General features: G+C 37.1%; 1 protein-coding gene across 2 annotated transcripts in view; it reads right to left on the minus strand.

Annotated features, from left to right (window-relative positions):
* Window positions 1–2,280: 2,280 nt before the first annotated feature.
* LOC150093528 (XK-related protein 6-like) overlaps window positions 2,281–26,200 on the minus strand; it is a 131,843-nt gene continuing 107,923 nt past the window's right edge. For both annotated transcript variants that reach the window (XM_090413772.1, XM_090413769.1), the window contains one exon: window positions 2,281–3,714. In XM_090413772.1, the coding sequence (XP_090269898.1) occupies window positions 3,657–3,714 (58 nt within the window). In that variant the 3' untranslated portion in view covers window positions 2,281–3,656. The remainder of the gene's footprint in view (window positions 3,715–26,200) is intronic.

Here is a 26,200-nt window from a genome sequence, read left to right on the forward strand (position 1 = left end):
ATATCTGCTCCAGGATAAGTCTTTGCACTCTTTATACTACTGTGGAATCTTTTATTTATCAGTATATAATCAATTTGATTTCTGACAATGTTATGTTGGTTATCTTGAGGCGATTTCCAAGTGTACAGTCTTCTGGGTGGAAGTTTAAACCAGGTATTTGTTACTGTTAGATCTTCTTCCTGACAGAACTGGACTAGGCGATCTCCTCTGTCGTTTCTGGTGCCTAAGCCATGTTCGCCAACAATTTCTCCATCACCCCCCCCCTCTTCCCACTTTTGCATTGAAGTCACCCATCACTATGTTTATATCATGTTTCTTTGTTAGGTTTTTAATCTCTTTTAGGTGTTCATAAAACTCTTCAACATCTTCTTCACTTTTGTCAGCTGTGGGTGCATAAGCTTGGATGATATTTATGTTAATCGGGTTTCCCTTAAGTTGTAACAGCATTATCCTTTCAGAAAATGGAATCCAATTTATTACTGATTTATTGATTTCTTCATCTACTATTACAGCTACACCATGTCGATGTTTGTTCTCATCATTCCCAGAGTAATACATTGTCGTTTTATCTTGTTGACACTTTCCAGATCCTGGCCATCTTGTCTCGCAAATTCCCAAAATCTGGATGCTCAGCCTCTTCATTTCTCTTGTGGCATTTCGTAATTTGCCAGCTTCTTACAGAATTCTGACATTCCAAGTTGCAATTTTAAAAGTGGACACCATTTTGAGCCCGGAGATTTTTCGCACCCATGTCCCATTTAAGGGACGCCGGGAACTTGGGGCCAATTGTAAGGGTTTGCTCGCCATGGTGGTTGTTCTGGAGATAAGGTAGAGCAGTAGTTTCTCCGTTTGCTTTCTGCTCTGCAGTATTACAGACGTACACAATATAATCATATTGCCATCTGCAAATCTATGATCACAAGCTTTTCCGTCATCATTTGGCTTCAACCTTGTGCCAGTACTGACAATGCTGCTTCCCAATGTCAGGGGCAGTAACCCCAGCAGGTGCTTATTTAATGGCGGCACTACTCGCCATGTCACCGAGTTGTCATTGGGCTTTGTGAGGTTTTAAGTGAAACAGAGTTGCCACTTCTGCTCCCCCACACCCTGACAGCTCAGTCGCTGTTGTTCCACGGCTGCTTATTCGCCAGATTGCTCTGCTTATATCACAGCTAGCCTCCATATCTGAAGGCTGTTCCCCGATCCGCCACCTGGGGAAGCACCCGGTAGTAGTCAGCTCAGCCCCGGCATTTGAGAAAGTATTTGGCACCAAATACTGGTGAACAGAAAGAGTTACAAATGGAGAAGTATTAAGAAAGGTGGAAGAAAAAAAAGAGACATACTACATACATTAGCAAAATGGAGAAATAAGATGATAGGACACCTATTAAGATGCTCAGAGTGGGCAACAAATTTGATTAAAGGAAAAATGGAGGGAAGACCTGGTAGAGAGAGACCAAGAAATTAATACATGAGTGACATCAGTTATCAAACTAACAGCACAAAACAGAAGACCATCATCAACAACCCATGCTGTACACCAACCAATAGGATGAGGAAAGAGAAGGGTTTTTGGTGTTGCTTATTTTTTGGTTATTTTGTAATCTTTGAGGAGATTTTAAAGATTAGGAAGGGAATCATTAAAAACATCAAATGGAGAGATAAAATAGAAGGTTTCAAAAAAAGAATATGAGATGGAATAGTGTTGATGAAAGAGTACAGGAGGACAAAAAAAGATGGAGATTTAATCTGCTGGAATTGAGTTTATTAGAACAGTTACTGATGATTAATAACAGTGCTTTATAAAAAGAAACAAATATGTAACTAACTGCTATATAACTTACAAAATAAACTTGTATAAACAAGAAATATTAAAAATTTATTTTTCACTTGGTTAGACTATAATAAATTTAGTTTAATCCTTTATCTAAGTGTGAGCAAACAAAGTTTGCACCTGAAAGTATCTTCAGGACTTGGGTAAGGTGGTACCACACCAGGCAACTCGTTGCAAAGGTGGAGCAAGCTAACATCACTCCTATCTCAGTATCTCCCATAATGCAAAGCACATCTCCTTGCGGATATGTATAATGTTATGCATTAAGGGAAGGGCCACTACCCAGACTAGTTTCGACCTTTATTGAGGTCTCTTCAGTGGGAGCCAGGCCCAAGTGGAGATACCAGGCAGAAGCATTAGCAAGGTCATCTTTATCTATAGGAGTTGCCAAACAGTGTGCCACCTTTTCATTAAATTACTCTGGATTTAGAGAAAGATGTTGAAAGTTTATTTTTCAATTGGTTAGACTATAATAAATTTAGTTTAATCCTTTATCCAAGTGTGAGCAAACAAAGTTTGCGCCTGAAAGTATCTTCAGGACTGGAGTAAGGTATTATGGGAGATACTGAGATAGGAGTGATGTTAGCTTGCTCCACCTTTGCAATGAGTTGCTCGGTGTTGTAAGTAATTTGCAGAGTCTGGTGGAGAGAAGGAAGAGGGGAGATATGATAGAGACCTACAAGTTGGTAAGGGGTTGTTATAAGATCAATGGTGGAGAAGTTCTACAGAGAATAGTGGGAGATCAGGGGAGAACCAGAGGTCATCCCTGGAAACTGTATAAAGAGGGTGTGAGTAGGGGAGTGAGAGGCAGGTTTTTTTCGTGCAGGGTTGTGAATGATTGGAATGCCTTGCCTGAGAGTGTGGTGTCTGCAAGGAGTTTGAGTGTGTTTAAGACACGGTATGATGAGATGTGTGTGTGATGAAAGGACCTCCCAGATGAGTCTTTGACTCCATGAGGTCTTGTTCAATAATAATAATAATAAAGGTCAAAACTAGTCTGGGTAGTGGCCCTTCCCTTAATGCATAACATTATACATATCTGCAAGGAGATGTGTTTTGCATTATGGGAGATGCTGAGATAGGAGTGATGTTAGCTTGCTCCACCTTTGCAACGAGTTGCACCACCTTACCCTAGTCCTGAAGATACTTTCAGGTGCAAACTTTGTTTGCTCACACTTGGATAAAGGATTACCCTAAATTTATAATAGGAAATATTAAGGTTTATTTATTTTCACATAAGATTCAAACAATAAGTTACAAACTGGTTATGAAGTAACATTCTCTCTAATCATATATAAATAAATACAATGAATGAAATATTATTATAAATATTTCATATTTATAATAGTATTTATAAAAGACAGTTATATTTTTACTTCATAAAATGATCATACACAAAAAAAACTGTGCGTTTATTCTCAAAGGCAAAAAAAAAAAAAAAATCTTAGATATTTCATATCATAAAGACAGTTATAATACTATTATTAAGAATACTTTTATCTCTGTAAAAAAGATCATACACAAAAAAAAACTTTATTCTCAAAGGCACTTTCAGCTGACTTAAGTCAGTATTATAATATATTGATGTAAATTAATACCTATATATTTATATATACACAGATATAGTAATAAATATACACAATAGTAGTTTTGCCCTACACAAATTCTTTCACAAAAAAAACTTTTATCCATTTGCTCTCAAAGGCTTTTAGGTCAATGGTAACATTGAAGTCAACAGATTTATCACACAGTATCCCAAATTCTGTCCTATCAATGTTTTTCTATTTCAGATATGGACTGAAGATATACCATTTCTTCCACATTACCTACATCTTTGTCTCATTTCTCTTCTTTGGATGAAAAAAGACATAATACAGATACTACAAGAAAAATAAAATTATTACTTTGATTTTAAATAACTTTTATTTAAGATATAAAAAGTTTTTTATATCTTATTTAAGTTATAAGAAATTCATGCAATAAAGAAGAATAAGTTAATTTACTTTTGTTTATTAATTTTCAAGTTAATATAGAACTGATGCCAAAAAAAGAGTAGAGCTCAAGAAGAGGAGGGCAGAAGCTCATTTGAAGCTGGTATGAGATAGAGCTCAACAGATGACAAAATATTATTAGTTGCTGCTGTAGACAAGCTGGTAAAGGGGAGACTGTGGATGGCACATGTCAGCAAAGTAGCACAATGAATGAAAGATGTGTAATTATTGTAGGAATATGGGAATATGAGGAATATAGAGAGAAGGAAATGGAATTTGCATGGCTGCTCCTAAGAAATAACTACCTGAGATAGGATAGACAGAGGAGATTCCAAGGTAGCCACATTACCTTTCTTTTAGGCTTGCACGGTGATCCGAATGCATTTTTGGAAATTATGGAGACAACTACCGTGTTTGAATAAAAACTTTAGTTTACTATTACTAAAATTTTACAATTCGACGTTTCGACCTTTATGTCAAGGTCATCTTCTGGAGCGTACAAATATACACAGGAAACAAGCTATACTACAATCATACTGGTTCGTTAAAGACACTGACTAACCGCTACCACAATTGTTGGCCTGACCTCTGGTGAAAAAAAAAAAAAAAAAAAAAAAAATTATACATCAACGCTAGAGTCCTATTATTTGTGTTGTCTACTATATACATATGTTAACATTTCCAGCCAGTTGGAGTGGAATGGTTTCTAATAATAGCAGACTGGCTAGAGTCCTGACTTATGTTGAATCTTTCAAATTAGGTTGGCTGAATGTGTGCCATCCAGATCCTTGGAATTTTCATACCATCTTTATTGTTGATATTTGGGTGGTTTATCAGGATTTCGCAGGATTCTTTAAATTTTCTTTCGTACCATGTTTTTGTGCGGTGTAAGGAGCAGGTGCTTTTCCAGTTGATTTGGTGTAAGGTGTTGAGTGCGTGGTCTGAGAGGCCTGCTTCACCATAATGGTTATATTTAATGTGTCTAATGTGTTCTTTTTTGCGTATAGGGATTGTCCGTCCTGTTTCACCAATGTACGGTAAGTTACAGGTGCAGCGGATGCAATAGACTCCAGGATGTGCTAATGGGAGGAGAGGATCCTTAGAGGAGCTGAATATGGTTTTAAGTTTAGTGGGTGGTTTAAAGGTGGCATTGAGGTTATAATGTTGTAGGATTCTGTTGATTTTTTCTGATAACCCTTTAATGTATGGGATGGCTATGGTTTTACTGTAATCTAGATTCGTTTTTGTTGTGGTTTTATAGAGTATTTTATTGACAGTATTTTTGTTATAGCCATTGTTTATGAATGTGTCGCTAATGATTTTTAGTTCTTGTTTCAGGGCTTGTTGGTTAGAGCAAATAGTTGTGGCTCTGTTTTTAAGGGTGTTTATGACTCCATATTTTTGTGCTGGGTGGTGATATGAATTCGCATGTATGTATTGGCCCGTGTGTCGGTTTTCGGTAGACCGTGAAGGATAGATTGCCTGAAGGAAGATGTGTAACTAGTGTGTCTAGGAACGGGAGCGAATTTTGGTTTTCGATTTCGATGGTAAATTGTATGCGTTCATGTTGTTTGTTTAGGTGGCTGAGGAATGTGTTTAGCGTTTGTCGACCGTGCGGCCAGATCGCGAACAAGTCGTCAACGTATCTGAGCCAGATTGTCAGTCGAAGCGTGGCGGAATCAAGAGCCCTTTGCTCAAAGGTTTCCATGTAGAAGTTCACGATTGGGGAGGATAATGGTGAGCCCATGGCCGTACCTTCCTTTTGTAGGTAGAATTTGTTTTGCCACACGAAGTAACCGGACTTTAGTACGTGGGCAAAGAGGGCTGTAATGTCGGGCAGAAATTTGTTCTGCAGTAGGAGAATTGTGTCATTGATGGGGACATTAGTGAAAAGGGCAGAAACGTCAAAACTGACTAATAAGTCGTCTTTGTCGAGTGTTATGTTTTTGATTATGTTTATAAAGTGTTGTGTGCTTTTTACGTAGGAGGGGGAATGACCTACCAATTCCTTGAGTGTTGCCGCTAATTTCTTGGCTAGGTGGTAACTGGGAGTGTCTATTCCTTCCACTATTGGTCGAAAGGGCACATTTTGTTTGTGTATTTTCGGAACCCCATATATTCTGGGGCGGGGGGCGGGCGTAGTGGGGTTTGAGTTTTTTTAACTGTGTCTGGTGGCCAAGAAGTGACGGACTTTAGTAGTTTTTCTGTTTTGTCCTTTATCCTCTTTGTTGGGTTATAATTTACCATTTTATATGTGTTGTTATCGGTTACTAGTTGGTTCATTTGCAGTATGTATGTTGACCTGTCAAGGACAACAGTGGCACTGCCTTTATCAGCTTTTGTTATTATTATGTTTTGTTTGGCTTTTAACGATTTAATTGCTGCTAATTCTGTTTTAGTCAGGTTGTTCTGTATGGTTTTCTTGGTATTTAGGACATTACTGGTTTCTAGTCGTATTTTGTCTGCTATGTTGTTAGGTAGGGATCTGATGCCTCTTTCAATGTGGTAAACAAGAACTAAAAACATTAGTGACACATTCATAAACAATGGCTATAACAAAAATACTGTCAATAAAATACTCTATAAAACCACAACAAAAACGAATCTAGATTTACAGTAAAACCATAGCCATCCCATACATTAAAGGATTATCAGAAAAAATCAACAGAATCCTACAACATTATAACCTCAATGCCACCTTTAAACCACCCACTAAACTTAAAACCATATTCAACTCCTCTAAGGATCCTCTCCTCCCATTAGCACATCCTGGAGTCTATTGCATCCGCTGCACCTGTAACTTACCGTACATTGGTGAAACAGGACGGACAATCCCTATACGCAAAAAAGAACACATTAGACACATTAAATATAACCATTATGGTGAAGCAGGCCTCTCAGACCATGTGCTCAACACTTTACACCAAATCAACTGGAAAAGCACCTGCTCCTTACACTGCACAAAAATATGGTACGAAAGAAAATTTAAAGAATCCTGCGAAATCCTGATAAACCACCCAAATATCAACAATAAAGATGGTATGAAAATTCCAAGGATCTGGATGGCACACATTCAGCCAACCTAATTTGAAAGATTCAACATAAGTCAGGACTCTAGCCAATCTGCTATTATTAGAAACCATTCCACTCCAACTGGCTGGAAATGTTAACATATGTATATAGTAGACAACACAAATAATAGGACTCTAGCGTTGATGTATAATTTTTTTTTTTTTTTTTTTTTTTTCACCAGAGGTCAGGCCAACAATTGTGGTAGCGGTTAGTCAGTGTCTTTAACGAACCAGTATGATTGTACTATAGCTTGTTTCCTGTGTATATTTGTACGCTCCAGAAGATGACCTTGAAATAAAGGTTGAAACGTCGAATTGTAAAATTTTAGTAATAGTAAACTAAAGTTTTTATTCAAACACGGTAGTTGTCTCCATAATTTCCAAAAATGCGTAGCCACATTACCTCTAAGTGGGGATAGTAATCATGCAGTCTGGGTTGCCAAACATGAAATTTTCATAATATCATTGGCTTTTTACTCAATTTTAAAGCATTATTGATGTTTAATATGGAGATATATGAAGAATATATAGGAAGAAAAAAACCAGACATACTTTGTGGGATGTTGGTGGCTGTCTTCTTTTTCAGTGGCATCCCGACATATGGCAATATACATTCATTGTTGAAGGAAGGAAGTATGACTGAATGGAAGGGGGGGGGGGTTGGAAAAGTGGAATTTGAGAGATGTGGGAGAATTATTGGTGAAGCAAGAGGTATGAACTTTTTTGAAAAATCCAAGTTTTTTTTATATATTTTTTAAATTATTAAAGGTGGGCAGAGAATACTTTTGGATGGGAGTGAACACAGAAATTTTGGGGAAGGAGAAGGATATTATGGGACAGGATCAGGGGTGAGATAAAATTGAGTAAAAAGCCAATGATATAAAAAATTGGCTTTTTACTCAATTTTATCTCAACTCCTAAACAAAAATAAGGCTAAATAGCCATAAAAATAATATTTACTTAGAGGAGTAACATGGGAATTTTCCCAGAAATAATGCCTATAGAATTTTCAGTTAAGGGAGGTATATGTACAACTACAGAAGAGATGATTATGAGAAGCTGAGTGGACAGCTTGAAGCAGTGTCATGGCATAAGGATCTGGAAGGTTAGAAGTGGGTGTCAAGGAGTGTTTGAAAGAAACTGTAGATCTATGGTCAGGAGTAAAAATCAGGTAGGAGTTAGATGGATGAGTAGCATCATTAAGAGAAGGCACTAACATTCAAAGATAAAGCAGTCAGTCAACATAAGGTAGTAAAAAAATATATATATATATTAACATTAAGAGATAACTGTGTTTATAAATATATGTAAAAATATATTAATAACAGTTTTTAAGTTTGCACTATTGAGTTTTACTGGTTTTATTTTTTTTACTTTTTTGTTACAAATTTATAGTCTGTCTTCTAATTGTGCTTGTATCAACCATGGCTGCTTCCAGATCTCAATTGTCACACAGTTAATTTTGTAGCATGCTATGCCATGGGTTAAAAATGTGACAGGTAAGCAACAGGAATGTATGTGTGTGCATCAAATATAGACAGTGGAAAGTATTGAATGGAACATTAGTGTTTCGATCTTGGGATTCAGCAGAGATAGTGCTTTGGAAATGGGTGAGTACAGACTTGTGGATTTTAGCATGTTAGAGGTGAAGAGACCATGAAAGATGTATATGTATTTAACATTGGGAAGTTTTGCATAAGAAAATGGTTTGTCTAATAGCTGTCATTGTGAAGGCAGGATGCGTGCAGAAAGAAATGGAACTTCTGAGAAAAAGATGAATGGCATGAAAGACTAGTTCAGGAGGGCAAATGAAGAGATAAGAAGGCTGGGGAGGTATGCTAGTATGAGAGAGTATGTGGGGAACAAGAGTAGGTGTGAGAGAAGGATATGAGGAAGAGAATAAGGCAAGAAAATGGGAGACAGGGAAAGAGGGGAAACTTGAGAGAGAAAGTGTGTGTGTGAACAAGGAATAGATGAGAGGAAGGAGTGAAAGTGAGAGAGATTGGAAGCAGAAAGGGGTAGACGAAAGTAGCTGTTTCAAGTGCATGTATAAAGAATCAGTGTTTCAGAGCGTGTAAAATGCCAAGAGGAATGATAGTGAGTGTGGCAGCAGCAATAAAGCGAGGTGTAAATGTAGAGGAGATGATAGTGATAGCTGGCATGAATTGTGTAGCAAGAAGCAAGATATTGATGTCAGGGACAGTGCAGCAGAAGTGTATCAGAGTGAAGATACTGAGTCTTGCCTCATTACAATAACATAGTATGAAGGAGAAGAGCAGTGAAAATGAATGCCGATAGTGTGAATGTGTAGGAACAGTGGTCCAGAATATGTGCATGTGTGGAGCATATTTGAAGACAGAAAGGGAGCTGTACACAAGAGATGGGTTATATTTGAACACAGAAAGACAATATTTTATTACAAGATTACATTTGAACATTTTGAAAGACTGCAGTGTTCTGGGCAAATGAATGTGTTGAGCAGGGAAAACTAGAGATGCAGTGGTGGAGAGTAGCAGATATAGCCTCATGTGAGAATGGTGGCTTGAGAAATGAGAGAGTGTATACTATAATGCAGAGCAAGGTGGACTATGTGGGAGTAATAATAGCTATATGAATACTGGGAACGCACTGCTTTTTCTGTATACAAATGCTAGGAGTATTAGGGAAAAAAATAATGAGTCTGTAGTAGTGACTGATTCAGCCTCTCCAGAGAGTTTTGGTATCAGTCATACTTGGTCAACAGAAGAGAATATTTTAACAGATATAGAAATCAAAGGGTGTAGTATATTTCAGCAGGACAGGGAAGTAAAGGCAGTGGTGGAATGTTAATGTGATAAAAAGATGAATTGTGCCCTCTCATGGTGGAGACTCACGGTGGAAATTACACTAATGACTTGGAAAGTATATGGTGTGAGATAGACATTTATAAGATAAGTTATTTAGTGGGATATTGCTATAGACCAGAGAATACAGATAGTGATGAACAGGAAATTATTTAAGCAAGTGCAAAGCTAGTGATTATTGAGGACTTCAACTATAATGATATAAATTGAACCTACAGAAGAAGCACACAGTGCTAAGAATTTTGGACTTGGTCATAGCAACAGAGGAGCCGACTGCAACTGAGATATCATTCTTGTTCTCTGTTGGTGAGAGTGATCATCATATAGTCCTGACTTGGAGGATGAATAGTCATGTAGAAGTCTAAAGGTAGAAGAAATTTATATGAAATTATAAGGTAGGCAACTATCACAGACTTAGAAACTATATTGGAGCAGAACAATGGATGAGAGAATTTGAAGTAATAGAGGTGAGTAGTAGTGCATGGTGGGATACTTAAGAAAAAATTGTTGTCATCAATGGCAGATTGTATATCTCAAGTAAAGAAGAAAGCAATGTATAGTAAAGGGAGAAAAATTAGAATACGAGAGATTAGAGCTGTAATCCAAGGAGAATCCTATGTAATTTTTCCATTATGTGGCCAGTAAGGAGAAAAATAATGTCCACTCAACTATTGTCATTTGACTTGGTCAGCAAGGCAGATGACAATAGTTCAACTATTTAATAATCACGTTATTAGAGTATTCTATCGTTTATTTCTAGATAATGCTTTACCCCTAGATAAGGAGGGGTAAAGCATTAGAAGTGAATGAAGAACATACATTCACAAATACTTAGAATATCAGTAAAGAAGAGAGACTAGATGAAATTTTGCAATGTTTAATGGCAAGCCCTTTTTCAAAGACCCTTGGAGAGGAGGATAAGATTGTGCCATTGCATGCGAGTAATGGTGGAATGGATGTTTCAAACTATAGGCCAGTTCGATTTCTTCTGTGGTTGTTAAGATTATGGAGAAATGGGAGAGACAATTCTGTATACAGGTCAGAACCTGTATACAGAATTGGGCAGAAGAGGGTAATGCTATTTGTGTAGGCTGGCATGGATCTGTTGCAAGACACCTGTATTTTAATATTTGGTTGCCTTTTTCAAGTGTAACAAGCACAGTGAATGAGGATAAGGCATACACTGTCTTTTTGTTTGGATTTTGCAAAGGCATTTGACAGGGTGCCACACAACAAGATTTTAAGTTGCATCATATGGGTTTGGATAGCAGGTGTGTTGGTAACTGGTTTTCTGATAGATATCAGCGTTGTATATTGATGAGCAGCATCAGGGAGGTAGGAAGGTTACAAGTGGAGTTCCACAGGGTTCAGTACTGAGACCTTTACTATTCAGTCTTTATATCTGTAATATTGTCACAGAACTACAGATATATTCAGTTATTTGCAAATGATATGAAGCCTAGGAAGGTTAATATAGTAATAATGCTGATATTTTGGTTCATCAAGAAAAACAAAAAGCTGGAAAGGTAAGTAATGAATGAGGATGTCAGTTTAATGTAACTAAATGTAATGTTTTGAAATTTGGGATCAAGAGATGGGATTACTTTGTCTGCACTTGGTGGAACCATACTACAAGAAGTAGAGGCAGCAAGGGATCTTGGAGTGATTGTAGATAAAAATTTGTAGTTCAGAGGACATGCTGCAAAGGTTGTGAAAACCCACAGAATTGTTACAATATCAAGAAGAATAACCACAAGAGATTGTAGTTGTATTTTATAAAGCTTTGTTCAGACCACATTTGGATACCAGTATTTGAAGGAGATGAAATAACTTTCTAAAAGATGTAAAGGCAGAAAATGATATCAGTACTGTACAGTGTTGGCTATGAGGACAGAGGATGAAGAAGGGATATGACTGAGACATTTAAGCTGTTGAAAAGTTATTTTGGGATTGTATTGGGGTGATTTTTCATATTACAGAACAAGGGGAACATCATTAGAAGTTACTAAGGGAAGAGATTAATGAGCTTTTGTTTTATTTATTTATTTTTTGCATAGATGATATTAGCATGGAATGCACTGCCTAGGTGATAAAAGTGCAATGGTAGATGAATTTAAGGGAGTGGCATGATAGATTTTGTGTTGTCTAGCATTGAACTCCTGCAACGAGTAGTCTTATAGCTCCATGGAGGGCAGGAAAATGATAATTATTATAAGGGGCCTATTGCTCATAAGTCATTTTTTGCAGTCCTGATATCATATTTTAATCCACGTGTGCACCTTTTCCATTGTTAACTCATTTGCTTCAAATTGTAGATCAGATCTGAGCACAGTAATCCAGATGAGGCCTGATCAAAGCTTTATACAATATCCTCCTCAATACTTTAGCAAATCTCTGGGTTGCCTTCACAACCTTTGCCTCTGAACTTCACATTTCCATCTACTATCATCCTAAGAATTCTTATTCCTTCACTTTTCAGTTTAGCACCACCAAGTGAGAGAGGAAGAATATGCAGCCTCCTGTGGATCCCAGTTATTAAAACTGCACATTTACTTATGTTAAAATGGCATCCCCATTCATATGTCTACTTTTTCAGCTTATTCAAATCTACCTGAAGAGCCATAACGTCAGTGTTATCACTAATAAACATCCAAGCACAAACAACTCAATATCTGTCTGTAATACACAATAGCACCAACACAAAGATTGAACAGTAATAGTTCCAGTACAGAACTCTGCAAAACTCTCTACTTGTAACCTTACTATTCCTTCACAAGATACTAATTCCTTCATAAGACAATGCTCTGATAACTATAAGAAAGTCAGTTTTCAATGCAATTCAGCAGCCCAATATCTAAACCCCATACAGCACAACGTACTTATCAATGCCTTTCATAATCCTGAAAATAACACTGCTCGTTATTTTAATATAAAAAGGCAACCAAAACTGAAACAAGAATGCCCTTAAATGAATCCATTTTCACCCCTTCTATATCAATCCCTTCCTCCACACAGAGGTCACAAGGGCTATAGCAAAATAAAGGCCATGTGTGAACTGGTATTAAGAGCAAAGTAATCTGTTGATGTTCTTCTCAAAGAGCTGGAGGTTGTAGTCCTAGGGCAGTGTTTCCCAAACTTTCAGTGAATATTTTTATAATTATTTATAAAATTATAAATAATTATAAAATTTTTTTTTATAATTATTTATACATTTTTATAATTCAAATAATTATAAACTTTTTATAATTATTTGAATGAAATTATAAAAATTTCATTCAAATAATTATAAAAAGAAAAGCATTTATTATATATTTTTTTTTAACATTTGCATTATAATAAATTGCAAACCTGTGAAACATTTTTACTTACTTATTAAATGCATTTCAGTTATACTAATACACATATAGTACAAACAAATAATTGGTGTCCAAAACCTAAGGACAAACACCATTCCTGAAGATTCAAACTATAAATTCAGACAAATCAGTTTGAGGCGATTTGTATAATTAACAATTTTGAGTAGAAAGCAGGTACACATTCATATTTTTGAATAGGTTCACGTGGCAACACTCAACAAGATAAAAGGCAAAAGACTGTGTTAAGCGAATTCTGTTTCAAGGAAGCTCTTTTTGTGAAAGAATAAAGTTGAAAACTTGGATGTATTGTAATGTCTCATCTAGATGATACTTCCAGAGAGTTAGGAATCTCACATAGTGTTATATCCATGCTTTGGGCAGTGTTTTAAACCAATGGAATGTGTTTGACATTTGCTAAGAGGTCACCTTCACTGTCATGGAGCATGAAGAGATTTTGGTTATAACAGCAAAACATAATCGATGCAACATGGCATGGCAGCTTGCAAGTCGGTTCAATTCAAGTACAGGTACATGTATATGTATATCTTAATAAAACTGTGGTGACATGTCTGTGACAAGTGAACTTATAAGGAATGTGTCTTTTTATACGCAGCTCATAGTAGAGCACATTTTAAATAGCATTATATCTATAAAAATTGGACAACATTCCAATGGTCTAATGCCACGGTGGCCAAACTGCAGCTCTTCTTAAATTTTATTGCAGCTCAACTAACAAATAAAAAATATTTATAATTTTTCTTAATTTTCTAGCAGACATGGGGCAATCACCTAATAAAGTTTTTCTGAATGATGGTGATGATAATAATTTAAAAAAACTCGAGGCAAAGCCAAGAAAAGGAAAAAATAAAAAATCGATGTTTTTCTCTACAAATTAATTGATGTTTGTTTGCCATCTCAAATAAGCTGTATTTTGCTGCTCGATTGGTCAATGTTTCTGAGTGGCTTGATGAAATTTGCTGTTCATATGCTGTTTGGCAATGTAGTTATATTTATATTACCTTGTCAGAAAATTAAAAAAGATACATCACTGAATTTCATACTTCTTATATTAATAAAAAGGTAATAATTTAAATTCCAAATGTTTTAAATATTAATATTTTATTTCTAAAATTTTATTATAGAATATTTTGCAGCATGACTCTTGAAAATCAACAGAAGCAGAAGTATATCGACGAACATAGAAATTATAAGGAAGAATGTGAAGAAGACTATGCTTTTATTGAGAAAAATGGTAAAACTTTTTGCCCTATCTGTAGTTCAACAGTGAGCAATTTCAAAGTAGGGAATTTAAAACGTCATTATGAAAAATTGTGAGTTTTCGTCTGAATATCCAGAAAATTCTGAAATACGAATTAAAAAGCTTATATCATTGAAATCTTCAGTTAATAACCAAATTAACTTCATGACAAAATTTACTGAAGAATCTAAAACTGCAATAGAGGCTAGTTTTAAAATATCATGGAACATCGCACGTGCAAAACGGCCTTATACCGAAGGGGAATTTATTAAGCAAAACATTCTTGATACAATTGAGTCACTGGAGTCACTGGACCCTAATAATTCAAAAATTTTAAAGTTAATTACCGACATTCCTACCTCACAACATACAATTGAACATCGAATTTTAGAAATAAACGTGGATTTATTATCAAAATTAGAAAACGATATAAAAGATTGTGTAGCATTTAGTTTGGCGCTTGATGAATCAACTGACATTACAGACCAAACACAATTAGCAATTTTTATTTGTTTCATTCTTGAGGATGGAGTGACGCGAGAATTATTAGATTTAATAGCATTAAAAGATAGTACTCGTGGCATTGATATTAAGGAAGCTTTTGATGTTGCCCTTAAAAATGTTCCAAAAAGTAAATTAGTAAGTGTGGCTACTGAAGGACAGCAGCAATGGTGGGTAAGAATGTATTATTATTATTATTATTACGGGTATCTCCATGGAGTCAGTAGACTCATCGCGGGAGACCCAAACTAGCAAAACAATATCTGTCATATCTCTTCTTGAATTCATTTACAGACGAAGAGCTCACAACTGTCAGGCAATGAATTCCACTCATTCACCACCCTCCAGGCAAAAAACCTTGTTCTGACACCTTTGTTAACCACACTCTTCTTTAATTTCCAGAGATGACCTCTTGTTCTTCCATCATTATCACACAGCTGAAACATTTCCCCTGCATCAATCCTATAAAAACCTTTTAGTAATTTGAATGTTTCTATCATATCCCCTCTTCTTCGCCTATCAACCAATCTCTGCAATCCACAAGCTCTCAATCTATCAATGTAGGGAGCATTTTTTATATCACTCACCAACTTGGTCACTCTTCTCTGAACCCTCTCCACAGCCTCCTCATCTCCAAGGAATCCAGGTGACCAGACCTGAGCACAGTAATCCAAATGTGGAAGTATCAATGCTTTATAAAGGGGAATAATAATCTCTTTATCTCTGGATGTCAGTGTATTCCTCAACAACCAAGTAATCCTATGTGCAATCGTGGATACCTTAGCAATGTGTCCTCTGAACTTCATCTCCCTATCTACCAATACCCCTAAGTCCCTAGCCTCATCAATCTCTTGGAGTACCTTTCCATCGATGTAGGATTAATTGGACTTTCAAAAATAGATGAAAGCATTCCTGATTTCATTCCAATTCATTGTATTTTGTATCGAGAACATCTTGTTGCAAAACACTTTAATTTTGAACATGTGTTTACACCACTCATAACAATCGTAAATTTCATAACAACCAATGCAAAAAACCACCATCAGTTTCGAAATTTTATTGATGAACTTGATTTGAATGAACAAATGAAAAAGCTGCATAGTGAGATGGTTATCTACGTACAATGTTTTGTAGCTTTATTGGAACCTATTATCGAATTCCTAGATATAAAAAAGCAATCATATCCGCAATTAAAAAACAATGAATGGATCCAGGACTTAATGTTTTTTACCGATATAATGGAACATTTACAAAATTTCAATGTGTCACTGCAAGGTAAGGACAAGAATATTTCAGAATTGAGTCAGAGCATTTTTCGTATTAAAAAAAATTACAACTTTTTCAAAAAAATATAAATGAAAAGACATTTAATCACTTTCCACGTTTGAAAAAAGCGACTTCAGGATGCGATATTCTTCCTACAGCCATCAGTAACTATCGAGCAAAATTAAACAACTTGTTGGACGATTTTGAAGAACAATTTGTAGACTTACAAGAATTAAAACAATCTATCACATTTCTATTAAATCCATTTGAAATTGATGTAATTAACAAGGGTTTCCTGCTTTGAAAAAGCTTACTTCCTGGAATGGCATCAGGAGAAATGGAGCTAATAGAAATACAAGAAGATGAAGGTCTTAAAATGTTACATAGATCAGTAAATTCAATCAATGAATTTTGAAAATGTGTACCTACCATAAAGTATAGCCATTTAAAAAAAATGGCACATATTGTTTATTATCAAGTTTTGGATCGACGTATGATGTTGAATCACTGTACTTAATGATGAAATTTGTAAAATCCAAGTATCATTCTCAATTAACAAACCAACATTTGAAAGAATTAATAAGAAGTTCAATTACTAATTACAAACCAAATTATCAAAAATTAGTTGCTAACTTAGAAATCCATAAACCTTCTACTAGTAAAGAGTAAATAAAAAAATGTAATAATAAATATAATGTTTCAAAAACTTTTTTTCCTTATTCGTTATAAATGATATTGTATTTATATGTGCACGTATATGACTGACATAGACCTTTGGGATGTGGCTCTTAACAATTTCTAGTAGGTAACTAGGTCTCTTGCTGCAAAAACTCTGGCCACCCCTGGTCTAATGTACTATTTACAATAGAGTTGTTTTAAGCTTTCCTCTGATTCTAAATGACACTTGATCTGGCATTAAAGAAGTGGTACTACTTACCACTGTAAGAATGTTCTTGAAAGAGAATGATATGGTGGCTGAGGTCATGGTATGGGGAGGCATTATACTTAATGGACGCACTGAGGTACAAGTGCTGGAAAAAATGACTATTACTGATGAATGATATTGCAACGAATTAATTATTATATGACAATGACACCACATCGTACATGAGCAGTAGAGATACTTCTGGAGACTGTGGATACTAACTGAATTGAGTGGCCAGCATACTCCCCAGATCTTCAATCATAGAACATGTTTGAAACACAATAGGGAGGCACATTGTTGCTCGAAATTTCCCTCCAGAAAATGAACAAAATGTACTGAAGAAGGAGTGGGCCCGTTTGTCTCAAGAACTCCTGAATCACTTGGTGCTAAGCATGGTACATTGTGCAAGCTGCATCACAGTTTGGGGTGGACATATTCCATACTGAAATATCTCTCTGCACAGTTTTCTGTGAGCACTGTACATTAATACCTTAACCATGTCCTCAGGAAATTTGTAACTTTTGCCAAAAATGTATTGCAATTTAATTTGTACAAAATTTATAACACATTTTTTGTATAATATAATTTACTGGTAATAAATTTATGTCCACAGTTGGCTGCAGTCATGGAAATTTTTTTATATACAAGTAAAAATGTAGTTCATCCTTAGATTTGGGACACCAATGTATTATGAAATTTGAATATTTAATAACCTCAAGAGTTATGCCAGCAGTAGCTTAGCTACTTGTAGGGCCTCCCTAGATGGACAGGTCAAGAGGTAGGGGAAAGACCAAGAGAGATACCCTGATCCTCTTGGTTGGGGGTATTGTGTAAGGCTGGTTACCTTACCAAGTAAAATATTTCCATAACTCAAACTGGAAAATTCATCAGACTGAAACAACAGAAAATGAATAAGAAAGAATAAAGGCAAATGATTAGGAATCTTAGACATTTTAAAAGTAGCCACATGGAATGTGCAAAGCATAACAACAAAGGAATTAGAATTGGTAAAACTAAAAATATTAATATAGCCATGATAACAATCCTTGGCATCCCCTGGTTGCTTTAGCTTGCACTTGGGGATGCCGAGGATCGTATTCTCATAAGCCCTCAGATCAACTTATGAAACTTTCATAGTTTCTACAAATATTCAGCTTTGAAATAATGTAGTTTCTATGAATATTCAGCTTTGAAATAATGTTGGATCTAGTATCCACTTGGCCTATGTAATTTTACAATAAAATTACAATATACAATTTATAAGTTTTAAATGGCATGCTGTTCTGAGTAACATGATAAAATCTTGCACTATCCCACCTGGGATGTGAATCACCTTTGTCCAGCGTATCCTCACTGTACCATATTATTACTATTATTCAGGCCTCCACGGAGTCAAAAGACTCATCGCAGGAGGTCCTTTCTAAGAAACACAGGTCTATCAAGACTCATCGAGGGAGATCCCTACTAGGAAACACCAAGTCTATCATACCACTCCTTAAATGCATTGACCGTTCTTGCTCTCACCACTCCATCAGGCAATGCATTCCATGGTTCAACCACCCTCCATGCAAAGAAACCACTAATCATCCTCTTTCTCACAGTTTCCATTCGCCCATGAAAGTTGCGAAAATATATGCTACCAACCTGTTAGTCACGTAGTAGCCCTCTGAAAATATTAAATGGAAAATTTCAGAAAGTCATCAGTTTTAAATTGTGTGCCATTCTGAGTAGTTCTTGATTATCAGATCAACTGTCACAGTATCGTAGTGCTTGTGTTCAAGTAACCCTTATTTTTTTATTATTTTCGGGCTACTCCAGGGAGTCCTTAGACTCATCGAGGGAGGCCCTAAACATCATGTCCACACAACTATACGACATTCTCACAGTATCTATCATACCTTGCCTTGAACTTGCTCACTGTCATAGCACCCACAACAGACTCTGGCAGCTTATTCCACTCATTTACCACTCTAAAAGTAAAGAACCCAGCTCAAACACCACTGCGAACCACACTCTTGCCCAGCTTCCATAGGTGTCCCCTAGTTCTCCCACCACCAGTCCTGATCTCAAAAATATCCTCTGAATTAATCTTATAGAATCCTTTTAGCAATTTGAATGTCTCAATCATATCTCCCCTTTTCCGCCTATCAACCAGTTTCTGCAACCCACAAATCTTCAACCTGTTCTCATATGGTTCATTCCATAGACCTGCTATCATCTTAGTCACTCGCCTCTGGATCCTCTCCATCTCCTCCCCATCAAGAAGGAACCGAGGTGACCAAATCTGGGTACAGTAGTCAAGATGAGGTCTTATCAAGGCTCGGTACAGAGGTACAATAACTTGCTTGTCTCTGCTCGTTAAGGTATTTTTCAACAACCAAGTGAGTTGATGAGCTGATTTAGCTACTTTCGCAATGTGCCCCCTAAACTTCATCTCCCTATCCACCAACACTCCCAAGTCCCTGGCCTCATCAATCTCTTGGAGTACAGTTCCACCCATTTTACTTAATAATGGCCCCAAAGCGCAAGAGTAGTAATGCTGGCAATTCGGATATATACCAAAGAAAAGCTGTAAAGTGCTTCCTTTTAAGTGAAAAGGTGAAAGTTCTCGATTTCATAAAATAAATAAATAAATAATTAAAGAAATTTCATGTATGCTGAGGTTGCTAAGATTTCATTCACATTCAGATAACTTTTATTACAGTATGTTGTTATAAATCTCCTATTTTATTATTAGTTATTGTTGTTAATCTCTTACTGTGCCTAATTCATAAATTAAACATTATCATAGGTATGTATGTATAGGAAAAAACATAGTATACATAGGGTTCAGTACTATTCACGGGGGGGGGGGGTTACTGTATAATTATATTTAAGAAAGGAGACAGAGATGATTGCAGAAAGTACAGAGGAATAAGCTTATTATATACAGGTTACAAACTTTACATTAAAATCCTGAATAAAAGACAGAAATATTGCAAACAATCTACTCTCAGGAGAATAAATTGTTTTCAGACATGGAAGAACATGCATAGACAATATTTATGTCCTAAACAAATTATTGAAAAAAAAACGAGAATTTAATTTAGACTCATATGGCATTTATAGATTACAAGAAAGGTTTTGATAAAATAAACAGAGAAAATCTATGAAATATAATGAAAAAACAAGGATATCCATTACGTTTGGTACATTTATATAAAGATACAAAAATACAGTTAGTTAGGTAATAAATTAACAGAAGAGATTGAAATAAATCAGGGTGTCAGACAGGGCTATAGCTTATCTCCAACTATATTCAATATATATTATTATTATTATTATTATTATTATTATTATTCAGGCCTCCATGAAGTCAAAAGACTCATCGTGGGAGGTCCTTCCTAAGAACATAAAGTCTGTCAGGACTCATCGAGGGGAGGTGCATCCTAAGAAACAAAGTCTATCATACCACTCCTTAAACTCACTGACCGTTCTCGCTCTCACCACTGCATCAGGCAATGCATTCCACGGTTCAACCACCCTCCACGCAAAGAAACCACACCTCACCCTCTTGCTCACAGTTTCCTTTCGTAAGTTCCAGGGTTGGCCTCCTATAATCACTCCTTCCCGCTGTTCAACCAAGCGAAAGAACTCTCCAGTGTCAACCCTGTAACCACCTCTCAACAGTCTAAAAGTCTCAATCATATCACCTCTCCTTCTTCTATCCACCAAACTCTGAAGTCCACATTCCCTCAGCCGATCCTCATAACTATCCTTGTACATCCTGAAACCATCTTTGTCATCTGTCTTTGTATCCTTTCCACAGTTAATTTATCCCCTTCAAATCTGAGAACAATAGTCCAAGTGTGATCTGATCAGAGACTTATACAACGGAATGATAACCCTCGTATCTCTGCAGGTCAGTGTCCTTCTCATAATTGCAACAATCCTCTGTGTTACCTTCACCATCTTTGCAATATGTCCCCTAAACTTCAGGTTTCTATGAATGATCAACCCCAGATCTCTTATCTCCCCTACTTCCTCCAGTATAACTCCTCCCATAGAGTATGCAGCATCCTATCGATGTTTCCCAAACCTCAAGACCTTACATTTTGCTGCATTAAAGTGACATCCCCATTCATTTGCCCAGCTATCTAGCTTATTCAAATCCTCTTGCAGGGCTACCACATCTGCACTATTACTAATAATCCTTCCCAGATCGCATCATCTGCAAACAACCGAATATCCCCTTGCAGTCCACTGGCAATGTCACTGATATAAAGGTTAAACAATATAGGTCCTAGTACTGAGCCCTGTGGGACCCCTCTTGTAACCCTCTGCCTCCTTGAAACTGCTCCACCATACACAACTCTCTGATACCTATCAGACAGCCAATCCTGAATCCAGTTGACCAATCTGACATTCAGACCCATGTGCTGCAACTTAAATAGCAGCTTATCATGTGGTACCCTATCAAATGCCTTTGCCAAGTCTAAGAAAATTGCGGTATATGCCTTTCCCTCATCTAATGTTCTTGAAACTTTATTATAAAAGGCTAGCATATTGCTAAAACAAGAGTGTCCTTTCACAAATCCATGTTGATACTCACAGATAACATTACCCTCATCTGCCCAATGTTGTATACGGTCCCTCACCACTTTCTCCAAGATCTTACAACTACTGATGACACACAGACTCGCCTATAATTAGACACTTCCAGTCTGTTACCACCCTTATGCAATGGCACTATCTTACCTTCCTTCCATTACCTGGACACCTTTTCCGAAGCCAGACATTCATTGTAAAGCCAGGTTAAAGGCACTGTCAGTTCCCTGGCACATTCTCTCAAAACTTGTGGTGAAATACTATCCAGTCCCAAAGCTTTACCGACATCCAGAGTACTCGGTATCTGAAACACGCTCTCCTCCTGTACCTCTAAACCTCGAACCAGCCCTAACCCTCTAACATTAAAACTGACTCCTCTAGGATGAAATACTCCAATAAAGTGTTCATTGAACAATTCCACTATGTCCTCTGCACCAGTCACTGTATTCCCATTTTCATCCCACAATATCATTCTTCCACAGTCATTTCTCCTCCTACTGGCCACATAGCTAAAAAATTCCCTAGGATCTTAGGGCCAATCTCCTCTCGTATTCCAGTTTCGCTTTCTGCACCACACTAGTCACTCTTCTGGCCTGTGTCTTTTATTCTTCATGCATCCTCTCTTCACCTATCTCCTTATATCTCTTCCATAGCCTCTTTTTCGCATGCAATTCCTGTTTAATATTGTTTGTCATCCACTTTATTCCAAATTGTGTCCTCTTCTTCACTTGTGGTATACAACTTACCATTGCTGCTAACAAATATTCTTTTACAATTTCCCATGCACTAATGATATCCCAGCCTTCCAATTCCTCTCTCCATGAAACTTCCTGAAGTTGACGTCTAAGACTATTATAATCACCTGCATTATAATTTCACATAAGTTCCCATCTCTTTGATACTCCTGCATGTCTATTCATTTTCCAAGTCAAAATCATATGATCACTCTCTCTAACTGGTTGGAGAGATGTCATCTCAGTTATTATCAGCTCTTCTGATGTTATAACCAAATCCAAAACTCTTGACCCTCTTGTTCCCTCTGTTACATGTTGCCTAAGACATTTGTCCCTCAAGAATTCTAGAAATTCCATTCCCTTATTGCTATATGCATCTTCCTCTCCCCAGTTTATACTACTGTAGTTAAAATCTCCCATAACAATCGTTCTTCTTGAACTTGCAATGCTCAACATCTCCTGCTCCCCACCCTCTGGGCTGCTTGGTCTGAAGCAACACCCCACTAAATATCCTGTCATGCCCACCTCCACCTCACACCATATGCTTTCAAAATCATTAGTGTCACAGCCTTCCAAAGCCTCTTCGAGGACATAGGTCGTCAATTATCATAAGCAGTACTCAACCACCACGCTTTCCCTTCCTATCCTGCCGAAAAATGCTGTACCCAGCAACTTCTGTTCCTGTTATTATATTCTCTTCTGTCAACCATGTCTTTGTGATCCCAATAATCTTTGCGCAGGCTGATGCTATCAGTGCCACCAATTCCTTTCCCTTATTCCGAATACTCCTGGCACTGGTATAAAGCATATAAATGCCACTGTTTCTATACCCAGCATTATCCCCTCCAGACTCCACTGGGTTCAGCGTTACCTGATGTCATTCACCCTTCTCCCAAGTACCCATTCCCACAAGAGGCCACCCCTGCTACCATCCACACTGGGACACACTGACTCGTTCAGAACAGCAATCTCTCCAGATGCCTACGTCCTTCTTAATTCAAATGCAGGGGGTCTCTTGGATACAATTCCTCTCTGCTCTTAACGCACTCCAAGCATCTACATATTCGAATCATCTCTTCTGACACATTCTTGCTATTATGCCATTCAATTTCACCACTCTTCTGTTCAGCTCGACATTATCATACCTAGGCAACACACACACTATCTTTCCTCTCTGTGTCTTCTTTCATACAGCCCTCAAGCAAGAATCTCATATCTCTCGCTGCTGTATTTACACTACCACTCAAATCATTTGTTCCCACCATAACAATCATCTCATCCACCCTTTCACCTCTTGTAATTGCTAGAACCACACTTTCTGTCGTTCCTCCTGGAAAATACTCCTCACGCATCCTATCTTGAACACCACGGATACATTACACCTCTTACCACCATATTCTTCGACTGCTCACATGCATCCCTCACTCTCTCTCTCGTAACAGTTTCTCTCTGTGCTCCCCTATTTACCTGCCTTCCTGACATCACTCTATCTCTAGTCCCTGTGCTCCCTTGCATTCCTCTTCTATCATTCCTATATCTGACACTCATTCCCTCTCTTCCACTTATCCTATTCTCACCTCTTCTATCATTCATACAACTCTCTCTCATTCCCTCTCTTCTACTGTTCCCATTCTCTCCTCTTCTATCACTCCCATAATTCTCTCATTCCCTCTCTTATACTGTTCCTATTCTCTCTTCTTCTTCTGCCATTCCCTTAACTCTCTCTCAATCCCTTTCCTCTACTATTGTTCCTATTCTCTCCTCTTCTCTCATTCCCATAACTCTCTCTCACTCCTCCTCTGATTCGCTTGCATTCGTCTGTTCCATTCACTTAATTTCATCTTTTGCACTTCTCATCTCATTCCCGAGATATTCCACCTGCTCTTTCAGCTCATCTATCTCTCTCTGTAAGTCAGCCATTCTTGTTTGCCATTCATCCTCCCAATTGAGACTATCTCCTAAAACTTCAAAATCATTCAATCTTTCCATACTTCCCACTTATTATTTTATTCATACTTCTCTCGCCTTCTATCATACCCGTCATCTCTTTACATGGAGAATCTCCCATTTCTGACTCAACGAGGTCAGTTATAGTCTCAACGATTTGGAACACACTCTCCTCTTGCACCTCTAAACTACCCTGTCCCTCTAGTATTAAAACTTACTTCTCTGAAGGATGAAGTACTCCAATAAGTGTTCATTCAACAACTCCACTATGTCTCTTTTTATCCCACAATGTCATTCTTCCATAATCATTTCTCCTCCTACTGGCCACATGACTAAAAAAATCCCTAGGATTTTCTTTGGATCTTAGGGCCAATTTACATGGAGAATCTCCCGTTTCTGACTCAAAGAGGTCAGTTATAGTCTCAATCATATCTCTTCTCATATTCCAGTTTTGCCTTCCTTACCATACTAGTCACTCTCCTGGCCTGAGTCTTATATTCTTCATGCATCTGCTCTCCTTATATCTCTTCCATAACCTCTTTTTCACCTGCAGTGTTCCTGTTTGATATTGTTTGTCATCTACTTTACACCAAATTGTGTCCTCTTCTTCCCTCATGGAATACAGCTTCCTATTGCTTCATTTTTCTGACATAACTGGATATTCACTGTTAATGTGTAACCAAAATGATATTAGAAAATTTGAGTCATATTTAGTTTTGGGAAAGCCATCTGAAGCCAGTTCTGAGTGTGAAAGGTTCTTTGGAATTTTCAACACTGATATTAAATAGTTTCCCATCCATTCAAAATTGTACAATTCAGGAAACACTCAAGAAAATTTTTCTATAAACTTTCCAAATGCTGTGTCATAATTTTCAGCACATCATTATAATTTTATTAGCTGAATTTATTTCTAATTCATGGAAAGACAGAAGAGATTCAAAGTCACCACGACTAAGTCACTTTTACCACAACTACAGTTTTGCAATCAGTGCATTCACTGTGACTTGCTCAAGAAATATAGAAATATGTTTACTTTGTAAAGACAGGCTGAAAGTGTTTAAATGAGAAAAGTTATTAGCCATATGTGGCCAGTAGGAGGAGAAATGATTGTGGAAGAATGATATTGTGGGATAAAAATGGGAATAGAGTGACTGATGCAGAGGACATAGTGGAATTGTTCAATGAATACTTTATTGGAGTATTACATTCTAGAGGAGTCAGTTTTAATGCTAGAGGGATAATGCTGGTTCGAGGTTCAGATGTACAGGAGGAGAGTGTGTTTCAGATACTGAGTACTCTGGATGTCAGTAAAGCTGCGGAACTGGATGGTATTTCACCACGAGTTTTGAGAGAATGTGCCAGGGAACTGACAGTGCCTTTAACCTGGCTTTTCAATGAAAGTCTGACTTCAGCAAAGGTGCCCAGGGAATGGAAGGAAGGTAAGAGAGTGCCATTGCATAAGGGTGGTAACAGACTGAAAGTGTCTAATTATAGGCCAGTCTGTGTGTCATCAGTAGTTGTTAAGATCTTGGAGAAAGTAGTGAGGGACCATATACAGCACTGCGCAGATGAGGGTAATGTTATCTGTGAGAGTCAAAATGAATTTGCAAAAGGGCACTCTTGTTTTAGCAATATGCTAGCCTTTTATAATAAAGTTACAAGAACATTAGATGAAGGAAAGGCATATACTGCAATTTTCTTAGACTTAGCGAAGGCATTTGACAGGGTACCACATGATAAGCTGATATTTAAGTTGCAGCACATGGGTCTGGATGTCAGATTGGTCAACTGGATTCAGGATTGGCTGTTTGATAGGTATCAGAGAGTTGTGTATGGTGGAGCAGTTTCAAGGAGGCAGAGGGTTACAAGAGGGGTCCCACAGGGCTC

Source organism: Typopeltis vanoorti, chromosome 24, assembly GCF_054136105.1.
Source record: "Typopeltis vanoorti isolate ZY-2024b chromosome 24, IOZ_Tvanoo_1.0, whole genome shotgun sequence".
NCBI lineage: Eukaryota > Metazoa > Arthropoda > Arachnida > Uropygi > Thelyphonidae > Typopeltis > Typopeltis vanoorti.